This window comes from Chiroxiphia lanceolata, chromosome 9 (genome assembly GCF_009829145.1).
Source record: "Chiroxiphia lanceolata isolate bChiLan1 chromosome 9, bChiLan1.pri, whole genome shotgun sequence".
Classification (NCBI taxonomy): domain Eukaryota; kingdom Metazoa; phylum Chordata; class Aves; order Passeriformes; family Pipridae; genus Chiroxiphia; species Chiroxiphia lanceolata.
Window position 1 is genome coordinate 4,897,000 of NC_045645.1, and position 17,902 is coordinate 4,914,901.

At 53.3% G+C, this 17,902-nt stretch overlaps 2 protein-coding genes across 5 annotated transcripts in view; one reads left to right on the forward strand and one right to left on the reverse strand.

The window, feature by feature from the left end:
• The window catches only part of TESK2 (testis associated actin remodelling kinase 2), a 112,146-nt gene that overhangs the window by 84,794 nt on the left and 9,450 nt on the right, over positions 1-17,902 (reverse strand). The window lies entirely within an intron of this gene.
• LOC116790752 (flocculation protein FLO11-like) lies at positions 1,923-16,357 on the forward strand. Of its 4 annotated transcripts, none has more exons than XM_032696077.1 (5): positions 1,923-2,023; positions 11,508-11,978; positions 13,022-13,351; positions 13,517-13,677; positions 14,500-16,357. In XM_032696077.1, exons 1-5 carry the CDS (start codon positions 1,957-1,959, stop codon positions 14,542-14,544), a joined length of 1,074 nt encoding a protein of 357 aa, XP_032551968.1. In that variant the 5' UTR covers positions 1,923-1,956; the 3' UTR covers positions 14,545-16,357. The 4 variants fall into 4 exon arrangements, with proteins under 4 accessions (XP_032551968.1, XP_032551966.1, XP_032551967.1 ...); XM_032696075.1 differs by lacking the exon at positions 1,923-2,023 and adding an exon at positions 6,205-6,324 and having other exon boundaries at positions 11,506-11,978; XM_032696076.1 differs by lacking the exons at positions 1,923-2,023; positions 14,500-16,357 and adding exons at positions 6,205-6,324; positions 13,817-14,493 and having other exon boundaries at positions 11,506-11,978.

Below are 17,902 nucleotides of genomic sequence, written 5' to 3' on the forward strand. Positions count from 1 at the left end.
CCCCACCCCCCTTCTCCTTGTCCCCCAGCTGTTGAAGACACCCTTTGCAGTGTCTCTATGCCTAATTAAAGCAGGGGGACTGGTAACCTTGGCGACTGGGAGCCACCATCTATAAGCCAGCTGAGATGGATATTGTTTCAACGTCTCCAGAGAGAGGCCTGGGGAGAGCAGAAACGTGCAGGTGTTGGATGTGCTTCTGGAACTGCGCTCACAGCCAGCAGTGCCCACGTCCCCCCCGAGCTCCTGCCCTCCCCAGGGATGGGTGCCTGGGCATGTACCCCGGTCCCTCGCTGGTGCCATGTGACAGGCTCCTGGGTCGGGTGGTGCACACCGTGGCACCAAGAGCCCAAGCCTGTCTGGAGCAATGGAGGCTTTGCTCTGTTGGGCAGCCCTGCAGCCTCTACAGGGAGCAGAAGACTCTTATAACTTAACAAGTAGTTGTAAATACACTTAAAATAATTCCCCTCAGAACTGGGACATTTGTACAAGCCCAATTACTTCTGCCTTAACAGGGTGCCAGAAAATGGTGCGGCTAGTTTGGTTGGCAGTAAGTAGCAAGCAGCTGGAAACACATTTCCAATGAGGGCCTGAAATTTAATTTTACTTTTCTTATAAAGCTGATAAAAGACATGATCAGTTCTGTATCAATACTCTTCCACCTGCCTCAGAAATGAGGGCAGGAGCTATGAAGGGGCCCCATGCTGAAGAAGGAAGGCAAGACCTCTTGGGAAACAGAAATATCCTTTTCCACTTTCCTTCTCTCCCCATGGTGCTGCAGACACAGGTATCTGCTGGAGAAGGGGACCCACAGCCCCACCTTTGCCAAAGCAGCCTGAGAGAAAGTCAACACAGACCATGCCATGATGTGGGGTTCTTGGATGCCTCTGAGGTCCCATGTTCTTTGTACTTTATGGTTAAAGGGAGCCTTCCCAGATCAGAGGAGTCCCAAACCTTCCCATTGTTTCTGTGAGAGCTTATAGGGCAGGACAGGAGGGCTTGCTCCAGCTGCACCCATAAGGCTGAGGTCAGGGAAGAAAAACCATGACAAGGGATTTGCAAGGGGGTTTTGGTCCTTCCAGAGAGCAGAATGGTGCCTGGCCTCTGCCAGCTTCGTAATGGGTTTTTTTCTTCAGAAATGCTGGCCAGAAGAGAGAGATCATACTTCCTGAAGGATGGCTGCTGCCTCAGCACTCACAGTGCCTGGATGAGGCTGGCCAGGCCTCAGGACACTGGGAAGGACGTGAGACCAGGGGATGCCCTAGGGTCTGCAGGATACCCTGAGAAATCAGACATGGTACCTTAAACACATGACTGAACCATGGCCAGGACAACATCCAGGGGTGCCCAGAACAGCTCTGCACTTGGCTGTGCCCACAGACCCAGGTACCCCAAAACTGTCCACAGGCCCCAGGTAATGCCCCAGGTTGGGGTCAGCTGCTGTCCCCATCCCTGGTTGGGGCAAAAGCGGGGGTGTTGTGGTCAACTAGGGGTTCCAGGAGCAGATTACGGGGTCGTGAAGTCCTGGAGTGGGGTCACTTGAACCAGTCCACGGGGTTATGAGGTGGTGCAGGCCTGGACTGGGGATTCTCAGAACAGAGAAAGACAGAACCGGGAGTTTCCTGCCCGAACCAGGAGTGGCCGGTCTGAGGATGCTGGCGCCGCTGTGGGACTGGACCAAGAGAATCCTGCCCGAACCAAGGATGCCGGGGACCAAGCGGCGATGGTGGGGGCGGTGCGAACCGGACCGGGGGTGCCGGGGACCGAACCGGGACCGGACGGGGAGTGCGCTGTCCGACACGGAGACGCAAGGTCCCGGGCCAGCCGTGCGGGGGTCGGCAGCAGCCCCCACCCCGCTCCGCCGGGGCCGGACCACGTGCCGCCCGCCCCGCCCCGGCCGCGGGCCCGCCCCGGCGCCGCCCCGGTGCCGCCGGCGGAGCCAGCGCGGATCGGCCCAGCATGGAGGGGACGCGGCGCGCCCTGCTCCGCCTCGCCGCCGCCTGCTGCCTGCTCTGCGCCCTGCCAGGTACCGGGGCGGCCGCCCGAGGGGCCCGGGGCGGGGAGGCGGCCCGGGGAAACCCGCCGGGCTGGCGGCGGCGGGGAGCGCGGTGCCGGGGGCAGCCGTCGGGGCAGCGCCGGGGCCCGGGCTCCTCCGCCCGCCGGTGCGACTGCGGGAGAAGGGTCTGGGGAGCCCCCTCCAGGGACGGGAACCTACGGGGAGCAGCGCCCCGGGCCCGCCCGCCGAACTCGGGCGGGATGCCCCCGGCCCCGTCGCCCCGGCGGGCCCGCAGGTGAGGTGGCCCGGGGATGCTCGGGGGGGTCCCGGGCGAGCCCCGCGCTCCGGGCAGCAGCGCGGCCACCGGTGCCGGCCTTGCCCATACAAGGCAGCTGCCGGCAGCGCTGCTCCCGCCGGCGGAGCCGCCCGGGCTCACCTCCCGCCCGGCGCCCGGCAGGATCCCGCGGGGATGCGCGGGCAGGGGAGGAAGGATCCTGGAGGCTCTCGCTCTCCTGCATCCAGCCCTGCGAGCCTCCTGCCTCCCGTGCTGCAGCTCTCGGGTGCCTCCGAGCCGCTGCTGAGCTTCCCCCCGAGGGGACCCCGGACAAAGCCCGAGCTCTGCCGCCTCCCGCAGCACGACGGGACGGGCGCTCTGTGTCTTCGGGAAGAGGAAGCGATACCGGTGTCCGGGACGGAGCAGGAGCCAGACCCCGGCCCCAGGCAAACCCTCTCAAGCCGTATTTCGGCTCGGCTCCACGATCAACACGTCCCCACGTGGGCAGGCACAGTCTGCAGCGTGGCGCTGACAGCCCCGTCCTCCGACACCGCCGAGCTCTGCCGCGTGGCTGAAGTGTGTGTGCCCCGAGTCGGGGGGCTGTCACCTTGGCCGTGACCCTGGCAGTGACAAAGGCTCAGTGGCATTTAGGGGCTTGCCTGGGGCTTAGGAAGTAAAACGTGTTTACTCTTCTTTGTGGTTGAGGAAAAACCCTTGGCCAAGATTCTGGTCAGATCACAGCATCGTGACTTCAGCAATGGAGACCGACGGATGACACATAGAAACTCGGTTTCCAGTAACTAATTAGGACCAGTGAAACCTTAGCATAGGTGCTTGTGGGGCTGAGCCCCAGCAGCAAGAGTATAGTGCTCAGGCTGAGGTTTAGGGTGCCGGATGCAGTTTGGCTTGGTTTGAGGCTGAACACAGGGAACAGTCCCAAACCAGCTCCCTTTATGTGGGCAAAGCTCTGGGTAACGTTGCACTCCCCACGCGAGGGTGGCTGTGCTGTGATGGGGTGGGGGGTGTGACCAGCCACTGGTAGAGGAAGGACTCAGGATTTCCACCGCTGAGAGGAGGAGGAGCTGTGGGCTGCTGCTGCTGCTGACTGTGTTGGCCCTGTCTCTCACACTCTAGCACACTGGGAAACCCCAGGGAGCCCCTCACCCCAGCTGGCTCCTAGGAGCCCTCTTGCTGCAAAGTCCAAGGCTCAAACTGCTGGAATGTACCAGAAGCTAAAGTTTTGCTGGGTTTTTCCTGGGATCTTTTCTGCTTAGTGTTCCAATCCCAGAGTCCCTTCACAGCCTCAGGAAATGGTACCTATGCAGCTGACCTGGCCCTTGTCCTCACAGCTTTTGGATCAGCTAGCTAATCCCCAACCAGGGTTGAGAGAGCAAATATTCTGTGAAAATAGATAGCAGCAAAGACATGCTACCAATAAAAATTGCCAGAAGCACAACCCTTAACAAAACACCAGAGAATCCCAGCAGGACAATGATGGAGGAAAAGAATGGTTCACCCAAAGATTGGCCCCAAAGTCATCACTCCTTAGACAAATCCATCCAGAACTCTGCTTGCCTCAGCTCCATGAGCTGCTCTCTGTACTGCTCCCAGGACAGATCCCCCTTGCACCCAGTGTCCTGCTCCCACTCCCAGGTTTGCTGCAGGGCCACAGAGGAGCTCAGGCTGCCACATATCCTGTGCTCTGCCCACCCCAGCCTCTCAATGCAGCCTTTCTTCACTGCCTGCGGAAATTCACTTCCTCCAGCACCACTAGCCTTTAAAATAAAACCCCGAGTAATTTTAGTCTGGGCATTTTGCTGCCTTTCCTTCCCTGAGCTGCCTCACAAGCAGAGAGGACGGCGCGGGGCCGGGAGCAGCGTGAGCACATAAAGCCCCGTCTGTCGGTGCCGGGGCTGCACACACAGGCGGGCAGTGTGTCTGCTGCAGGGTCCTACAGCCCATTTATCATGATTTTTTTCCCCTTGTTGCCCAGGGTGAGGAGGAGTGGATGGACTCATCTTCACTCTGGCAGGATGGCTCCAGAATTGAACACCCTGAATTGAGCTGTAGCTCGATTCTCGTTAGGGCGGCACCTCCAGCTGTGTGGGGTAAACCCTGACCGTGCTGCCCGTGCCCATGCCCATCATGTAGTGCTCTCAGTTTTTTATTTCTGCACATGCTCTTCCCCCACCCCCAGGTGCAGGATGGATCTTGGCTTCCTGCTGCCTTTCCAAGACCTGATCCTCTGGGCAGGGGCAAAGCACTGACCTCCTTCAGCTCCCTTGGCCCCATCACTCCAGGCAAAGGGGAGCAGGGACTATCCAAAGCTCAGAGGCCCCTGCTCCTCCTTCCTTTCCACCAAAACACTCTGGGTGGGCAGACACAGTTCTTGCTGCAGGGGTTTCCGTAGGGTGCCATCCCCACCATGCTCTGTGGGGCAGCTCTCAGGAGGCTCAGCAATGCTGGGATCTGGGGCCACGTCCTGAGCCCTGTAGGGCTGCCCAGGGCAGGGCCAGAGCATGTGCCAACATGACCCAAACTACTGCTGCTCAGGGCAGGATGCGTCCTCGAAGCCTCACAGCCCATGGAACCAGCAGTCACACAGTTGGAAGGACCTGGGGCGTGCTCAGGGCTGGGCAGGTTTCCTGATGTCCAGACTTCCCCTGGCTCACGCCATGCTGCACTGGAGAGCAGGCTCCCTGCTGACATGGGGCTGCTATTAAGGCAACTGGCTAATTAATTTTCTCTAATGATATGAAAGCTTCCTTCAGTGCAGCTGTGACTCCTGAGGTAAGCAGGGCGAGGGCTGGCTGATGCCAGAGCTCCCTGCTGTTGCTGTATTATTGGGGTTACGCAGCCCTGGAGAAGGGCAGGCTTCTCAGGCTGTGGGTGCTACGCACATCCCAAGTAGCCTGTGGGCAAAGGAATCTTTATCATGGCTCAGTCCCCCACTGAGGAACAAAAGCAAACAGCACGGGAGCCTCCTGGGCACCTTCCTGCCAAGCAGGATGCTCCATAGCTGCATGTGGCCAGTGGAAAATAACTGGCTGGTGTGACAGTGGTGGTAAAGCAGCTTGTTCTCCCTTTTCTCTGCCACATGAATTCGGGATAAGTCCCCTCACCTCTAAATGGGGGATCAGTGATGGAGGAAATCTGTGGAAAAGAAGTTTCTTGCATCTTTCCCCACCCTGGCTGGGTGAGGACGGTCTCATGTGGCAGGACCAGGCAGACCGTGCCACCCTGGGGTGCTGTGTCCTGCAGGCAGGCAATCAGGCTGGCACTGCACCCTTCCCTGGCCCGGGCTCCAGCACTGCTGCGTGCTCTGGACATGCCTGTGCTGTTTCATGGGTTTTCCAAGTACTGAAATACCTGTGCTTGGCATTTATGGTGCCATTTGCAGGGCTGCTTATTCGTGTTCTCACAATTCTTGCTCTGCTCTGTTCTGCCATGCCACTGTTGCCTGGTTGTCTCTTTCCCAAACACATTGCCATCAGTGAAGGTGGTAGCACTGCCTCCCCTTTTAGTTCCCCAGGAGTTCAAGCCTGCAGCCTGGCATCCACAGATGCCCCCGGGAGGCTTCCTCCTGCCTGCCTGGGCTGGTTGGGTGCTGGGCTGTGTCTCCCCAGCACCACACTCACTCAGCACCCTGTATCTAATCTGACCCCGTCTCGTGCTCTGCTCGTGGCCACCTGCCTATGGGGCTGGAAGGAGCTTCTCGGTCAGGAGACCTGGTTTCTATTCCCGTCTCTTACCTCAGCCCTTGCTTTGCAGCTCCTGGTTCAGCCCCCCTCCCCCCCAGTTTTCTGCCTGCACAACAGCTCGCAGAGGCTACGTGGGGTCCAGTTAATTAACTGCTGCCATGAAGGGCTTCACTGTGGGCAGGCTTCAAGGTCAGATATGAGCCTACGCCCCACGCCCAGACTCCTCGCAGCAGACGAGGAGTCCACCCTCTCTCTGCAGGGATGGGGACAGTCCAAGCATCAGCCCTGGCAGGGAGAGCGCTGGAGGGCATGGCAAATGCAGCCCACTGGGATCCTGGCTCCGTCGAGGTCCTGCAAGCAGGTATCGAGCTGGAGCTGCTTTTGCAAAGCGCTGCCTTTCGTATTGGATCCACGTCTCTGAGCCTCTCTTCGTTGCAATGAGGGTGTTTGCTCTACAGCATCCCTGGGTGCATCTGGCACCTTCCTGAAGGGCTCCAGAAATCTCTTCTGCTGATTGTTGTTTGGGTGTTGTTTTGGGTTTTTTTTCAAAGAAGACATCAGGCTTGGCTAGTATCTAATTAGCAGGTATTCCAGTTCTGCTTTTAAATTAAATGAAGAGCCTTGGTTTTAAATCCCACTCTATGGGGTTTTTTGCATTTATACTCAAGCTATTTTTCCTTGAAGAGGTTGCATAATTACCGTTGGTTGGTAACCATAAAAAGGTAATAACTGACAACCAAAGATAATTTCTACGCTTGATTGAGTAGTTTGCTAAGCAATAAGATGTAATTGCTTTCATACATATAGGTTACAGTTTACACTGTTACTTTTTAAACATTTTATTTTTCCATTTTACTGGTTTGTTTGCAGCTGGATCTGTTAAACTTAAATGGACATTGAATTCATTTAGTGCACCAAAATAGCATTGTAGAAGGGTTTGGGTGCCTTTTCAATGAATCAGAGCAGTGGTTTGACATGCACTCTGTAGGAAGCTGATTTAAGCGAGGTGCTGCCCTCAGACAATGACAGCCTGCACAGGAGGATACATCCACACCAGGGAGTCTTCCTCCCACGGGAACTTTTTCTGAAATCGTAGGTGAATCCCTTCTCATCTTTGTGCTCAGCTCTCACCTGGGTCTCTGTGCACCTTTTCCAGGAGTGGCTGCAGCCTGCACCCTCCTGCCTGCTCCCCTTAAGCCCTATCAGCCAGCCTACCATGGGGTTCCTTGCCTTATGTGGCTCTCCTCCATCTCATCCTAAGAGGGATTTTAGAAACAGTGGTAAAGTCTATGGATAGGACTTAGATTTGTGTTGACCTTTGGGGAGCTCAGGCTGCTGTTTCTGGCTGAAACAGGAAGGAGGGAGCAGAGGATGCTGCTGAGACTGTGGCACTAGGGTTGTGGCCAGAGCTCATCAGTGGGCTGGTCCAGCTGAGGCCCTGCTCTGTGTCACTGTTTTATTCTGAGAAACAAATAGTGGGGTGGCTGCTGTGGCAGGGGATGGAGGGCACGTCCCTGCTCTGCGTCGTTGCCCTGACACAGCAGCAATGCTCCGTGCTGGTTGTGCAAACCTTCCCTGTCCCCTCACTTGGCCTCAGCCCTGAAACTCGGGCAGGGAGCACAAGGCAGGAATGGCCCTGTCTCCTGCAGAGCTGGCTTCCTTCACTCCTCTCCGTTATGGCATATTTTTGCCATGTCTGCTCTGGAGTTGGTGGGAGCTCGGGTTGATGGCATAGAGAGCTCTCAGTGGTGTCAGGCAGCGCTGGAGAGGGGCCGAAGCTGTGGGCTGATGTTCAGAGCCCTCCCTTCCCTCAAGGAGCTGGGATTGTTTCCCATCCTTGTCCAAGGCAGGGGCTTCTTGGCTGGCTGCATCCCTCCTCCCCTGGGGCCACTCTCTTCCTTTGCCCCTCTTGTTTCCCAGACAGAGGTCACTGCAGTCAGCATGGTCTGATGGGAGCTGCTGCTCCAAATCCACCAGCACGGCCCTAATGTGGTCTGGAATCTCTGGTTCTCACCACGCACAGGCTGAGCCTGGAGGTTAGTACAGACAGGGCTGTAGCCAGGGGACCAGCAGCCAACTCTGCTTCAGCAGGCACTGCAGCATAACCAAAGCAGGCCCACACTTGGTTCCCTGTCAGGGAAACAGAGATGCTGTTATGTCCAGAGCTCTTGCTTGGTACAGTCATATCTGCTTTGTTATGAGCGTACCTTTACCAGCTGTGCTGCGTTGCTGCTGCTGTCAGGCCTTGGAGGATCACTTGGAGAAAGTGAAGCATCCACACTAACTCCTTCCCTTTCCATCTGAAACAAGAAGGACACAGTTCCCTCTTGTCTCTAGGAGCTGATGAGGGTGATGCCCTAGGCAGTACAGGCACGGCTTACCTGGCGTGTGGTGCAGGAAGCAGAGCTCCAGGAGGACGCCAGAGGAACGAGCTCTGACCTGTGTCTCTATGGGTAACCAATAAACACCTAAACCCAACATTGCCTAGTGACTGGAGCAGGGGATTTTACGACCTGTTGGACACCGGAGACCCAGTGCAGACCCCAGGGGTTGGACCCTGGAGGATCGCAGCTGGTGCGGGGTTTGCTGGGTCTGCCCCAGCACAGCCAGCCGCAGCAGCACCCTGCTTTCCCCACTGTACCACAGGGTTTGCGCTGGAGCTGGGTGGGAATGGGTTGCCTTTTTGGGTGATGAAACTGCGGTAAACAAAGCTGTGGCATTGCAGCAACGACCTAGCAATCTTAATGCAAGGGCCTTTAGGGGGGTGTTTTTACTTTAAAGCAAAACCGAGACAAAAGTCATTTGTGCTTGCAGTCTTTAACACCCACAGCTCACAAGTACCAAGTTGCTCCTATGGGAGGTTTCCCCAGGTGCTGTGCTTGGTGGCTTTGGATGTACCTTTATTAGGAGCTGATGGGGATGTTTTGTCTGTCTGTCCCCGGGTGATCAGGATTTACTGATAGTCTTTTGTTTCCTTGGCCCTTGCCTTCTCTGTCTTTCCACCATCATCTCTTAATGGCTTGAGTCTTTGTGTGAGTCTGGATTAGGCTCTCCATTTTATCAGGCCCTCCTTTGTTTCTGGAGCTGAGGGTGCTGTGATGTGCTGGGCTGGATGACCTGCTAATCCAGGTGCCATCAACACCTGCCTTGCTCAAAGGCCTCTCAGAGACTCCCTTTCTCCTCACCTGCCAATTTTAACATCTCTTCTGCAATTCTTTACAAACCAGGTTTTACAGACCGCAGTGCTGTGTAACCCCAGGCCTGGGCCAGAGTGGCCCATCTGCCAGGGAACCACTTCCTTGGCAGTGCTGGACACCAGACAGTTCTGTGGGAAGGAGACGTGTGGCTACTTGGAGAGAAGAGCTTAGGGAAATACTGCTTTTGCAGACAGCGAGGAGCTGTGTGTGCAGTGGGGTGGGGGAAGCTGCTTGTCCCCACAAACACTGCTGTCCCACAGCACCTCCTGGCAGGACTGCCAGTTCCTGATGCTGTGGGGAGGTGCCCTGGGTGTGGAGTCCAAACTTGTCCACCTTCTCTCTGACTTTCCGTTTCTAGTCAGAAACTGGCACGATGGTTTCAGAGTTGCTTAGGCCTTTTTGCAAGACAGCTTTCCACAAATCTTTCCCCTTCATGACCTCAGTCATGCCTTGCCACCTCATGAGAGGCTGTTCCGGGCACAGGCCAGCTATTGAAAGCCAGGCTTGCCACTGGCTGGGCATCTGGCCACCACCTTTCCTGTTTACCCCACGGTGACAGCACGGTTCTGTGTGTGTCTCTTGCTGCGTGGGAGCAGCAGTTGGGTGTTTACTGAGCAAGCATCCGCCAGTGCCCAGCCGGGATCTGTCAGCACTGCCCAGCGCACGCTCTGGAGCTGGTGGGATCTCACCCAGCAGGCAGCGTGCTGAATAGCAGTGCTGGGTTTAGGGCTGGAAATTGTCACATGAAAAGCTGTGTGTTTTGGTGCCTGATCCCAGGAAACACGGTGCTCAGCTCTTTTCCTTCCAGGTGTTACTAGTGTAAGCATATCCTGTCCCTGAGCTCTGTTGCAAAGAGCAGCTCGCCTTATTTGGAGGCACATTCTGGCCACAGACAGCTGGATCCAGGTGAGGCCACAGGGAGCATCACTTATGCCTTTGGTCTTCATGTTTAAGTTGCCCCAGCTGGGGCTCCCCGTGAGAGCTTGTTCTCCAAAAGTGCCAAACAGGGTTGTGCATCCCTGCGAGAGCCCTCCTGGGAGTGAGGCCCTGGGCCGGGGAAGCACAGCTCTGTCAGGCTGCTTTGAGGTTTGGAATTCTCTGACTGGTCAGGATACTGCAAAGGTCTCAAGAGAGAGGCCATATTGTGTCTTTTTTTAGGGCCTGTTGAGTGCTGTAGCTGGAGAAGAGCTCTGATAACTGTGTCTGTTCTGAAAAGCTTTTAAAAACTACTGAGATTTCCCCAAAGCAGTACAAAAGTGGGCTGCTTTGCTGTTGGATGAATGTTTCTTGGTGATGGCATCTGCTTTGGATGCTTCTTCACCGTGGAGGGGAGGGGCATGATGGATTTGCTTTAGTACCTTTATTTTTTTGTATAGTTTGCTCATCAGGCCTCTGTAACTTCAGTAGAAACTTGAATAGAAATCATCAAAATATTGACTGTGTGGGTTTTAAGTTGTCTGGACAGTCCATCCTGATGTGGCTACATTTCTGTTTTCTTCCTGTTTATACCCTGAAAAACCCTCACAGGATCCGTGTTAATGAACGGGCAGTGTAAGAGCCTTGTGGTTTTCCTCCTCCCATATGCTGTCACACTGTCTAACAGCTGTGGATCTGGGGGAATCCTTGCTTGCTGGCCCTTTTTGCTGTAGTGGGAGGCTGAGTAGCTACCCATTTCTGTGACAATAGTTGCACTTCATGCTGGTGATGTGTTTGTAAATAGCTCATGAAGGCGGCTCCCAAAGCACACCAACAGCCCTGTTAGCTGTAGTACTCTCTTGCTGCCCATTTCACCTCACCCTCTAGCAGTAGTTCCACACTATTACTAAAATGACTCACAATATATGCTTTACCCTTGCCAGCCACAGACTTTTTAAATATCACTTTCCTCCACTTCATCAGGCTGAGGGAGCTAGAGGGTCTACTTCCATGTTTTCCTCACGTGTATTTTTTCAGCACCACTTTTGACTCTTTCTCGATGAGCCAAGGAAGACTTATCAAAATTTCCTACAGAATCAGGTCTCAAGTGGTACTTTTAACAAACCCATAAAATTGAAAAATGTTTTGTGGTTGCTCTAGGGTAGAGGGATTGGTGATGCTGACCCCACAGAACAGGAACACAGGGCTTGAGGGGGAGGAGGGTAAAAGAAGGTCACCTAGAGCAGATCTCGGGCCTCAGAAAGGCCAGGAGGACAGAGTAGCTATTGAATCCCTTTCCTGAGTGTGAATCTCTGCTGGATTTGGAGTTAAGGGGATAAAAAGGTTCTATTTCTGTCCTTCTGCTCTGTTTCTCCTCTCAGTGTGGGATCTCTGACAAACTTCTCGTTCTTGACTCTGTTCCATAGGACAGGGACAGGAGACAGGAGAGACCTTGGAGACACCACCACCTTTTCCTAGCACAGTGCTAACCTCTCATCAGCCAAGGGAAGCTTCTGACTTTGGTCCAGCAACTTCTGCCATTCCTCAGACAAGCCTGGAGAAAAACTTGACTGCTGCAACACTCAATGCCACTGGGGCCCACACTGCAGAGGTGGAGAATGGCTTCATCCCTACCACCCCCATGGCGGGCTCCAAAGCAGAGAGACTGCAGGCTTCCACCACTGCCAGCCCTGGGGACATCACAGTTACACATCCTGAGCACCACAATCTGAGCTTGTCAGTCAACAGCAGCACTGAAATCCCTTCCCCTACACCAACTGCCAGCACTCTGGAAGAAAACCAGCCCAGCCATGAAGCCACAGAGCCTTTCAGCACAACTGAAGAAACGGATGAGGCCACCAGTGCAACCCCCTCACTTCCTCTGAACACTGTGCCGGGTGAGGTTTTGCCTTTACTGCCTGTGCAGAAAGTCCTGCCTCAAGGATGCTCAGCCTGGAAATATTTGAGCACTCTCCTGGAAACTGGAGAGAGGGAGAAGGGAATGGAGCCATTAAGTGTAGCCAGTTCAGTGGGACTTACTTGCAGAGGTGTTAGTTCAGCATCCTCTTTGTAAACCACGTTAATTATGTATTAATTGGGCTGGCTGCTTTGTGATAAGGACAGTGATTGTGTGCAGGGACATCCTTTATATGTCTCATCTGAAACTACATGCTTCAGCAGTGCTGCCCAGCTGTGTTCCTCCGGCACCAGGGCTGGGGGCTCAGCAGGAGCCTTCCCTGCTGCCTAAAGAATGGGGCAGCACACCCTCCCTTAGCACAAAGCATGGAGATGGGCAGGCACAAACATCAGTCCATCCATCCCTGGGCAACTGTGAGAGCCCCTACCCTGGGTCCCTCTGAGCAGCGTGGGGGACTGGCTATCGGGTCTGCTATCCCAGTCTTGCCCACCTTGGGGCCTGCCAGGCTGTCACACCCCCCTAATGCAAGACAGATATTGATTGGCCCCTGATTTTGCTCGGTGTTCATGCTCAATCACATCGTTTGCCCTGGCTTGTGTCACAGGGTCTGTGACAAAACAACACAGCCCCAGTCCCTGGGCAGCCCCCTTTGTGCTCCCCATAAGGAGAGATGAGAGACCTTTCCCAGTGTCTTGCTCTGGGGTAACCCCCAGCTGTGTGCAGAGCTGTGTGAGCTTGTCCTTTGTCCCCAAGGACAAGCCTTGTGGGTCCAGCTGAGGTTGGCTGCTATTGCAGATTGGCACATACAAAACCCAAGAGGACTTTCTAAGCACTGTGACTTACAGCGTGGCTCACCTGTGCCTGCACTATCAGTCCTGCTTGTTTTCCCAGGGAAAAACAGTAAGCTGCTATTCCTGTAGTCCCAGCAGTCTTCCTTACAGCCTTGCTTCCATCTTGCCCAGTTCCACAGAACAGTGTGCTTGCACTTATCCTTTAAATTAACTCCTTGCTCCTATTTTGCAGCAACAACTAACAGCTCTCAGCTGGGGCCTTTTGATGAGCAGACCGTGGGGCCCACAGCAGCAAGGTCTGAAACCAGGCCAGGAACGAGCCCTGTGGGTGCCACAGAGGAGAGCACTGTTGAGCCCAGAACCTTCTCTGCTCCCATCTCCACCGTACAGAGCACGTCCTCTGCCACCGCCTCCCAGACTGTGACCGTGAGACCCCTCATGACCAGCTCCATGTCTGCCAGCACAGCTGCCATGCCCACCAGCACATCTGCACGGGTGCAGTCATCAGAGCCCAGGCATGAGAAAGCTTCTGTGTTGAATGTTGGTGATGATGAAAATTCAGGTAAATGTTCTGCTTTTGTCCCTGCTCTCACAAAACATAGCAAAGGGCTGGGGCTACCTCAGACTGCCTCGTGCTTGTACTGAGCAGAACCAGAAAAGACAAAGCTTTGCTGCTCCCAGCCCTTGAAGGCTCTCCTTTGGCCTCATTCCCTTGGTGTCCTTGCAGAGCAACCCAGTTCGGCTGATACAACAAGGGCTGATCCCTTGGTGATCACCGTGATCTCCGTCTTCATTGTCATGGTGGGCATCCTCGGCCTGGTGGGCTTCTTGAGGTACCGCCAGCACAACAACCGCATGGAATTCCGGCGCCTGCAGGACCTGCCCATGGTGAGTCATGCCTTCAGCCCAGCCTGACATGGTCTGGCTTGCTACTGACTGCTTTGCAGTTCCCTTGCTACTATATTAGCAATGCTTTGGGTATTTGCAGCAGCAGCAGTGCTGATCACACACTCCTGTTCCCTCTTAGGTCCCTCTCCTTCCATCCAGGGTTTGAATCAAGACAGCAAGTCTCAAGGTTGGGCACTAAAGAAGCTCTCTGCCTTCCCCTCACTCTGCAGGGGAATGCTAAGAGGTTAAATAGAGGGAGGAAGGAGAGCTCCATCCAAACTTGTCCTGAAATGACACTTTCCTAGCCTCTTCTCCTGTTTTCTGATATATTTGCTTTGTGACTGTGACAAAGCAGATTCTGTGCTTTGCTCCAAGGCGGTTGTCTGTCTGTCTGTCTGTCTATCTGCGTTTGACCTTTTGGGAACATAAAAAAAATATGAGGGTTTTAGAGGATTAATTAGCTCTGGGGAAGCTGCAACTAACACACTGTGCTTTCTGGGACAGAGGAGTACAGGAGCTAGCAAGCAAGCTGATGCTGTTTCAAGAGTGGAGGTTTCAACAGCCGGGGTTCTCCACATCCTTGCAGCAGGCAGGCAGTTCCCGCACACACCTCTTCTCTCCAACTGCTGGAGCAGGAGGGAGAGTGGCAGTCCAAATATCCAGGAGCTGCCCAGGGACAGCATTTAGGTGGATCGCTGGGCAGATGGCCACACTGTGACAGTGTGGAGAGAAGGCTGTGCTTGCCTGCACAGCACTCTTCCAGGCTGGCACCGCATTGCCATCGTGCAGACATCTCATTAAAGCACTCTTCTCTGCTTCTAGGATGACATGATGGAGGACACCCCTCTCTCACTCTACAGCTACTAGGCAACCAGGTTGTCCTCTGCCTGGCCGGCTGAACTTCCCTGAGGAAAAGGCCTTGAGGACTTGGTCCCAGATGATCTGCCAAGGAATGAGGGGCTATGATTTGCACACAACTGAAAGATCCTTTTCAGATGGTTTTTCGTTTTAGACGTTTTAAATAGTTCAGTGTTGAAGTTTCTATGCTGCGAATCAGAGCCCAAGTCTGGCCCTTTCCTCCAGGCTCTTCTCAAACTAATGCCCTGAAGAGCTGCCTCCTCCTCTTAGTGTGGTGACCAGTTAGCCAAGACAACCTTTGCCATCGTGTTCTGCATGGATCTTTTCTGTCCATGTTGGTGGCTGCTGGTTTCAAAGGAGGTGGGCAAGTGATCCATGCAAGGGCTCTTAATACTGTTGGCGTCAGCACAGTGCTAACAAAGGAGACTGCTGTTTTCTGAGGGAGCCCAGGATGTGGAAATCAGTTCTCTTGGGCTCCCTCTTGTTCTGTATTTTTAAGGTTGGTTGTTTGGGGTTTTTTTCTTGCACTTTTTTTGTTCCTGTTTCAGCTTTAGTCCCAGGATTGGCACTGCCCATCCTAAAACACCTACCAGGAGGATAATAGACTGCTCTGCTTCCTTGTTCCTCCTGTGCTATGCAAGGTCAAAGCTCCTTTACCTTGGTCTTTGAGCCAGTCTGTGTCTTATCATGAGGACAGATCCTGGATGTAGGTGCCTTCCTCCCGTTCCCTTTCTAGGTGTTAGGCTGATTAGATTCTGCACTTTTGCCTCAAAATGTCACTGCTTTAGACTGCATCCAAGGCTCTTGAGGCCCCTCAAGGAAACCTACAAACCCACAGACCCACACCCCAGAGCCTCTGAGTGTAAGTCCAAGGATCTTTTGTGCCCTCACCTCAGAAAGACCAGACTGTGTGTGACATGACAGTCCTCATGTAATTACATCTGCTCCTGTTTCCTAGCTCACTTTTCTCTGCAGGTAAATAGAAATGCCTTCTCTAGAGTGTTTGACTTTTGACTAAGCCAGTTGCTCCCTCAGGATACAGCAAGGGCTAGAGATTATCTGCCACATTGCTCTTACAAGCCTCAGTTTCTCCTCTCCTTTTAGTAGCAACATCACTGACCCCACAAAGGACAGATACCAGGCCTCACTAGCAAAAGTACCTTTTTTTTTCACAACGCTGTTATTGCTTGTTGTAGCAGGAAGAGGGGAATTTCCCCATCAGCAGGGCCCAAATTATCTGCAAAGCCCAAAGATGGAGCAGAACTGGCCTGGGTCAGATAGATGAACTGGGCAAGGCAGCAGTTCCTCCTCCCTGTGTTACTGCTTCCTAAGTGACTGACAAATGGCTGCAGTGCAGTTTGGGTTCAGCTGTTGGCTTTGGCCTCTGTGTACTGTAAGGATGCCTGATGACACAGGGAAGAAGGGTTGGTTCTCTCCTACTGTGGCATGAGAGCTAAAGGGCAGTTGTCACAACTCCAAAGCTTTTGTATCCAGCATTGTCTGCACAGAGCCATCTCCCTAGCTACAGACTTGTTTCCCCTGCCGGAGGGCAGGGTGCTACTGGTTTTCGGCACAAAGTTGGCAAGTTAGTCGTGGAAAATAGAACTCCATCCTGGCTGGAACTGGTGCAGGCTGGCATAGCTGGAAAGTGTCTCTGCACACAATCAAAAGGGCAGGGGCTGGTTGTTCTGGTTTCCCACACATCGCTGTCCAGGGGAAAGGGGTGAGGAAGAAAACTCGCCCGACACCAAAGTGCGACTTTCTTTGTAAAATATGTTGATAGTGGATTTTTTTTTTCTGCAATAAAGTTACAAATGCCAAAGCTGTCTCGGTCCTCATATTTTCATTGCAAACATCTAACTGAAAAGCTTTTATAGATCATAGTGAATCTTGTCATAGATTCAACAGCAGCAGTCCGGGGCAGGAAGACTCACAAGGCTGATACTAGAAAATGCCAGACAGCTATGAACTGTAGCTCTGAGCATTCAGAAGGACACCACCCCCTGCTTGTGTTCCTTCTTGTCAGGGTCATTCCCTGTCTGGGTTGACTGACATTAATTTCTGTACGGTTAAATCAGATGAAATCTGTCCTAGAGAACCGCACTAGACCAAATAATTTAAGCTACACCTCTAAACTCCCTTCCTTTGCCTCTGATTGAAGATATTCTGGTCCATTGTCAACTATAACCCCAAACCTTATTTACAGAAATATCCTGAAAGCCAGCCTAATCCAAACCTAAGTAGCATCATCTGTCATGCTTCTTTCTATAGTACAGCAGACAAAGCAAATTGAAAGGCCCGTACTTCTCTTTATTTAGCTTTATAGCTGTTTTGAACTCTTCCCTTCAGAGCTCAGACCCACAGGGAGGGAGGCACTCAAAAGCACAGCTTTTGCTACAGACCTGGTAGGAGTCTCTCCTGAGCTAATAGTCTCTCCTAGCTGTCCAGAATACTTTGGCAAAATCAGGCAGCTCATGCCATATAGACTGTATTACACGATTTTCTATTGCAAAAACAAAAGGTGGTGAGTGAAACTACTTGGTCATTGGACTTACGCTCTTTTTTAAAGAGTTCCCACAACAAATCTAGAAAAGCAAATCCCTGGGAGATCTAGAGCAAGGAGAGAGCAAAGATTTCATAGCCCTAGCAAACTGCTTGCTGAGTAATCTGAAGACATGGGGGTGAACTTTAAACCCTGCAGAGATTTCAGACATGACTCAACATAAAACCACACAAAACAGAATAAGTAAAAGAACAAACATGCCACAACTAAGCCAATCTTCTAAGGTCTAAAGTCAGCATTATTCTGGTGCTTTACCTTGGAGTTTCTAGTGTTCTGCCTTTTTACCACCAACCCCCCTCAGAGCTGATTCTTTCTCTGCAGAACAAACTGCCGAGCTGCCTTGTTGGAGAGGTTGCACAGTGCAGGTCTGTGTTAGCTGGAGAGGCAGCAGCAGGACAGGCTTGTGCAGGCAGCCACCCTTGGAAATGAAGCTTTCTGCCTTTGCCCATCCAAGCTCTGACCTCCCAGGCAGGTGATTCAATCTCTGAGGTGGCCAGGTTTGGAGATGGACCACGGGCCGCTTGTGTGGGCTTCATCTTTCCAGTGCAGCAAAGCAAACTGACAGAACCAGAAATCAACTGTTGCCAGTTTCTGCATTTCCCCTTGAACACAGCTCTCGCTTTTGATGAGGTTTAGTTTTAATGCCTCCTGGGTTAAGGCAATTAAGGCTAATTAATAGTATTAATTAGCAAGGGACCAAGAATCAATCAAATCACTTAGGTTTAAAGCTAAATAGAAGAGAAAGAGACCCAGGAAAAAGAAAAGCAGAGTTTGAGACCCACCTGCCACCTCTGCCCTCCCCTC

Coding starts and splice junctions, on each gene's coding strand:
- LOC116790752 (XM_032696075.1), top strand. CDS start 6,230: ATGGGGACAGTCCAAGCATCAGCCCTGGCAGGGAGAGCGCTGGAGGGC. Junction 6,325..11,505: donor GGCTCCGTCGAGGTCCTGCA/AGCAGGTATCGA, acceptor ACTCTGTTCCAT/AGGACAGGGACAGGAGACAG. Junction 13,352..13,516: donor TGGTGATGATGAAAATTCAG/GTAAATGTTCTG, acceptor GTGTCCTTGCAG/AGCAACCCAGTTCGGCTGAT.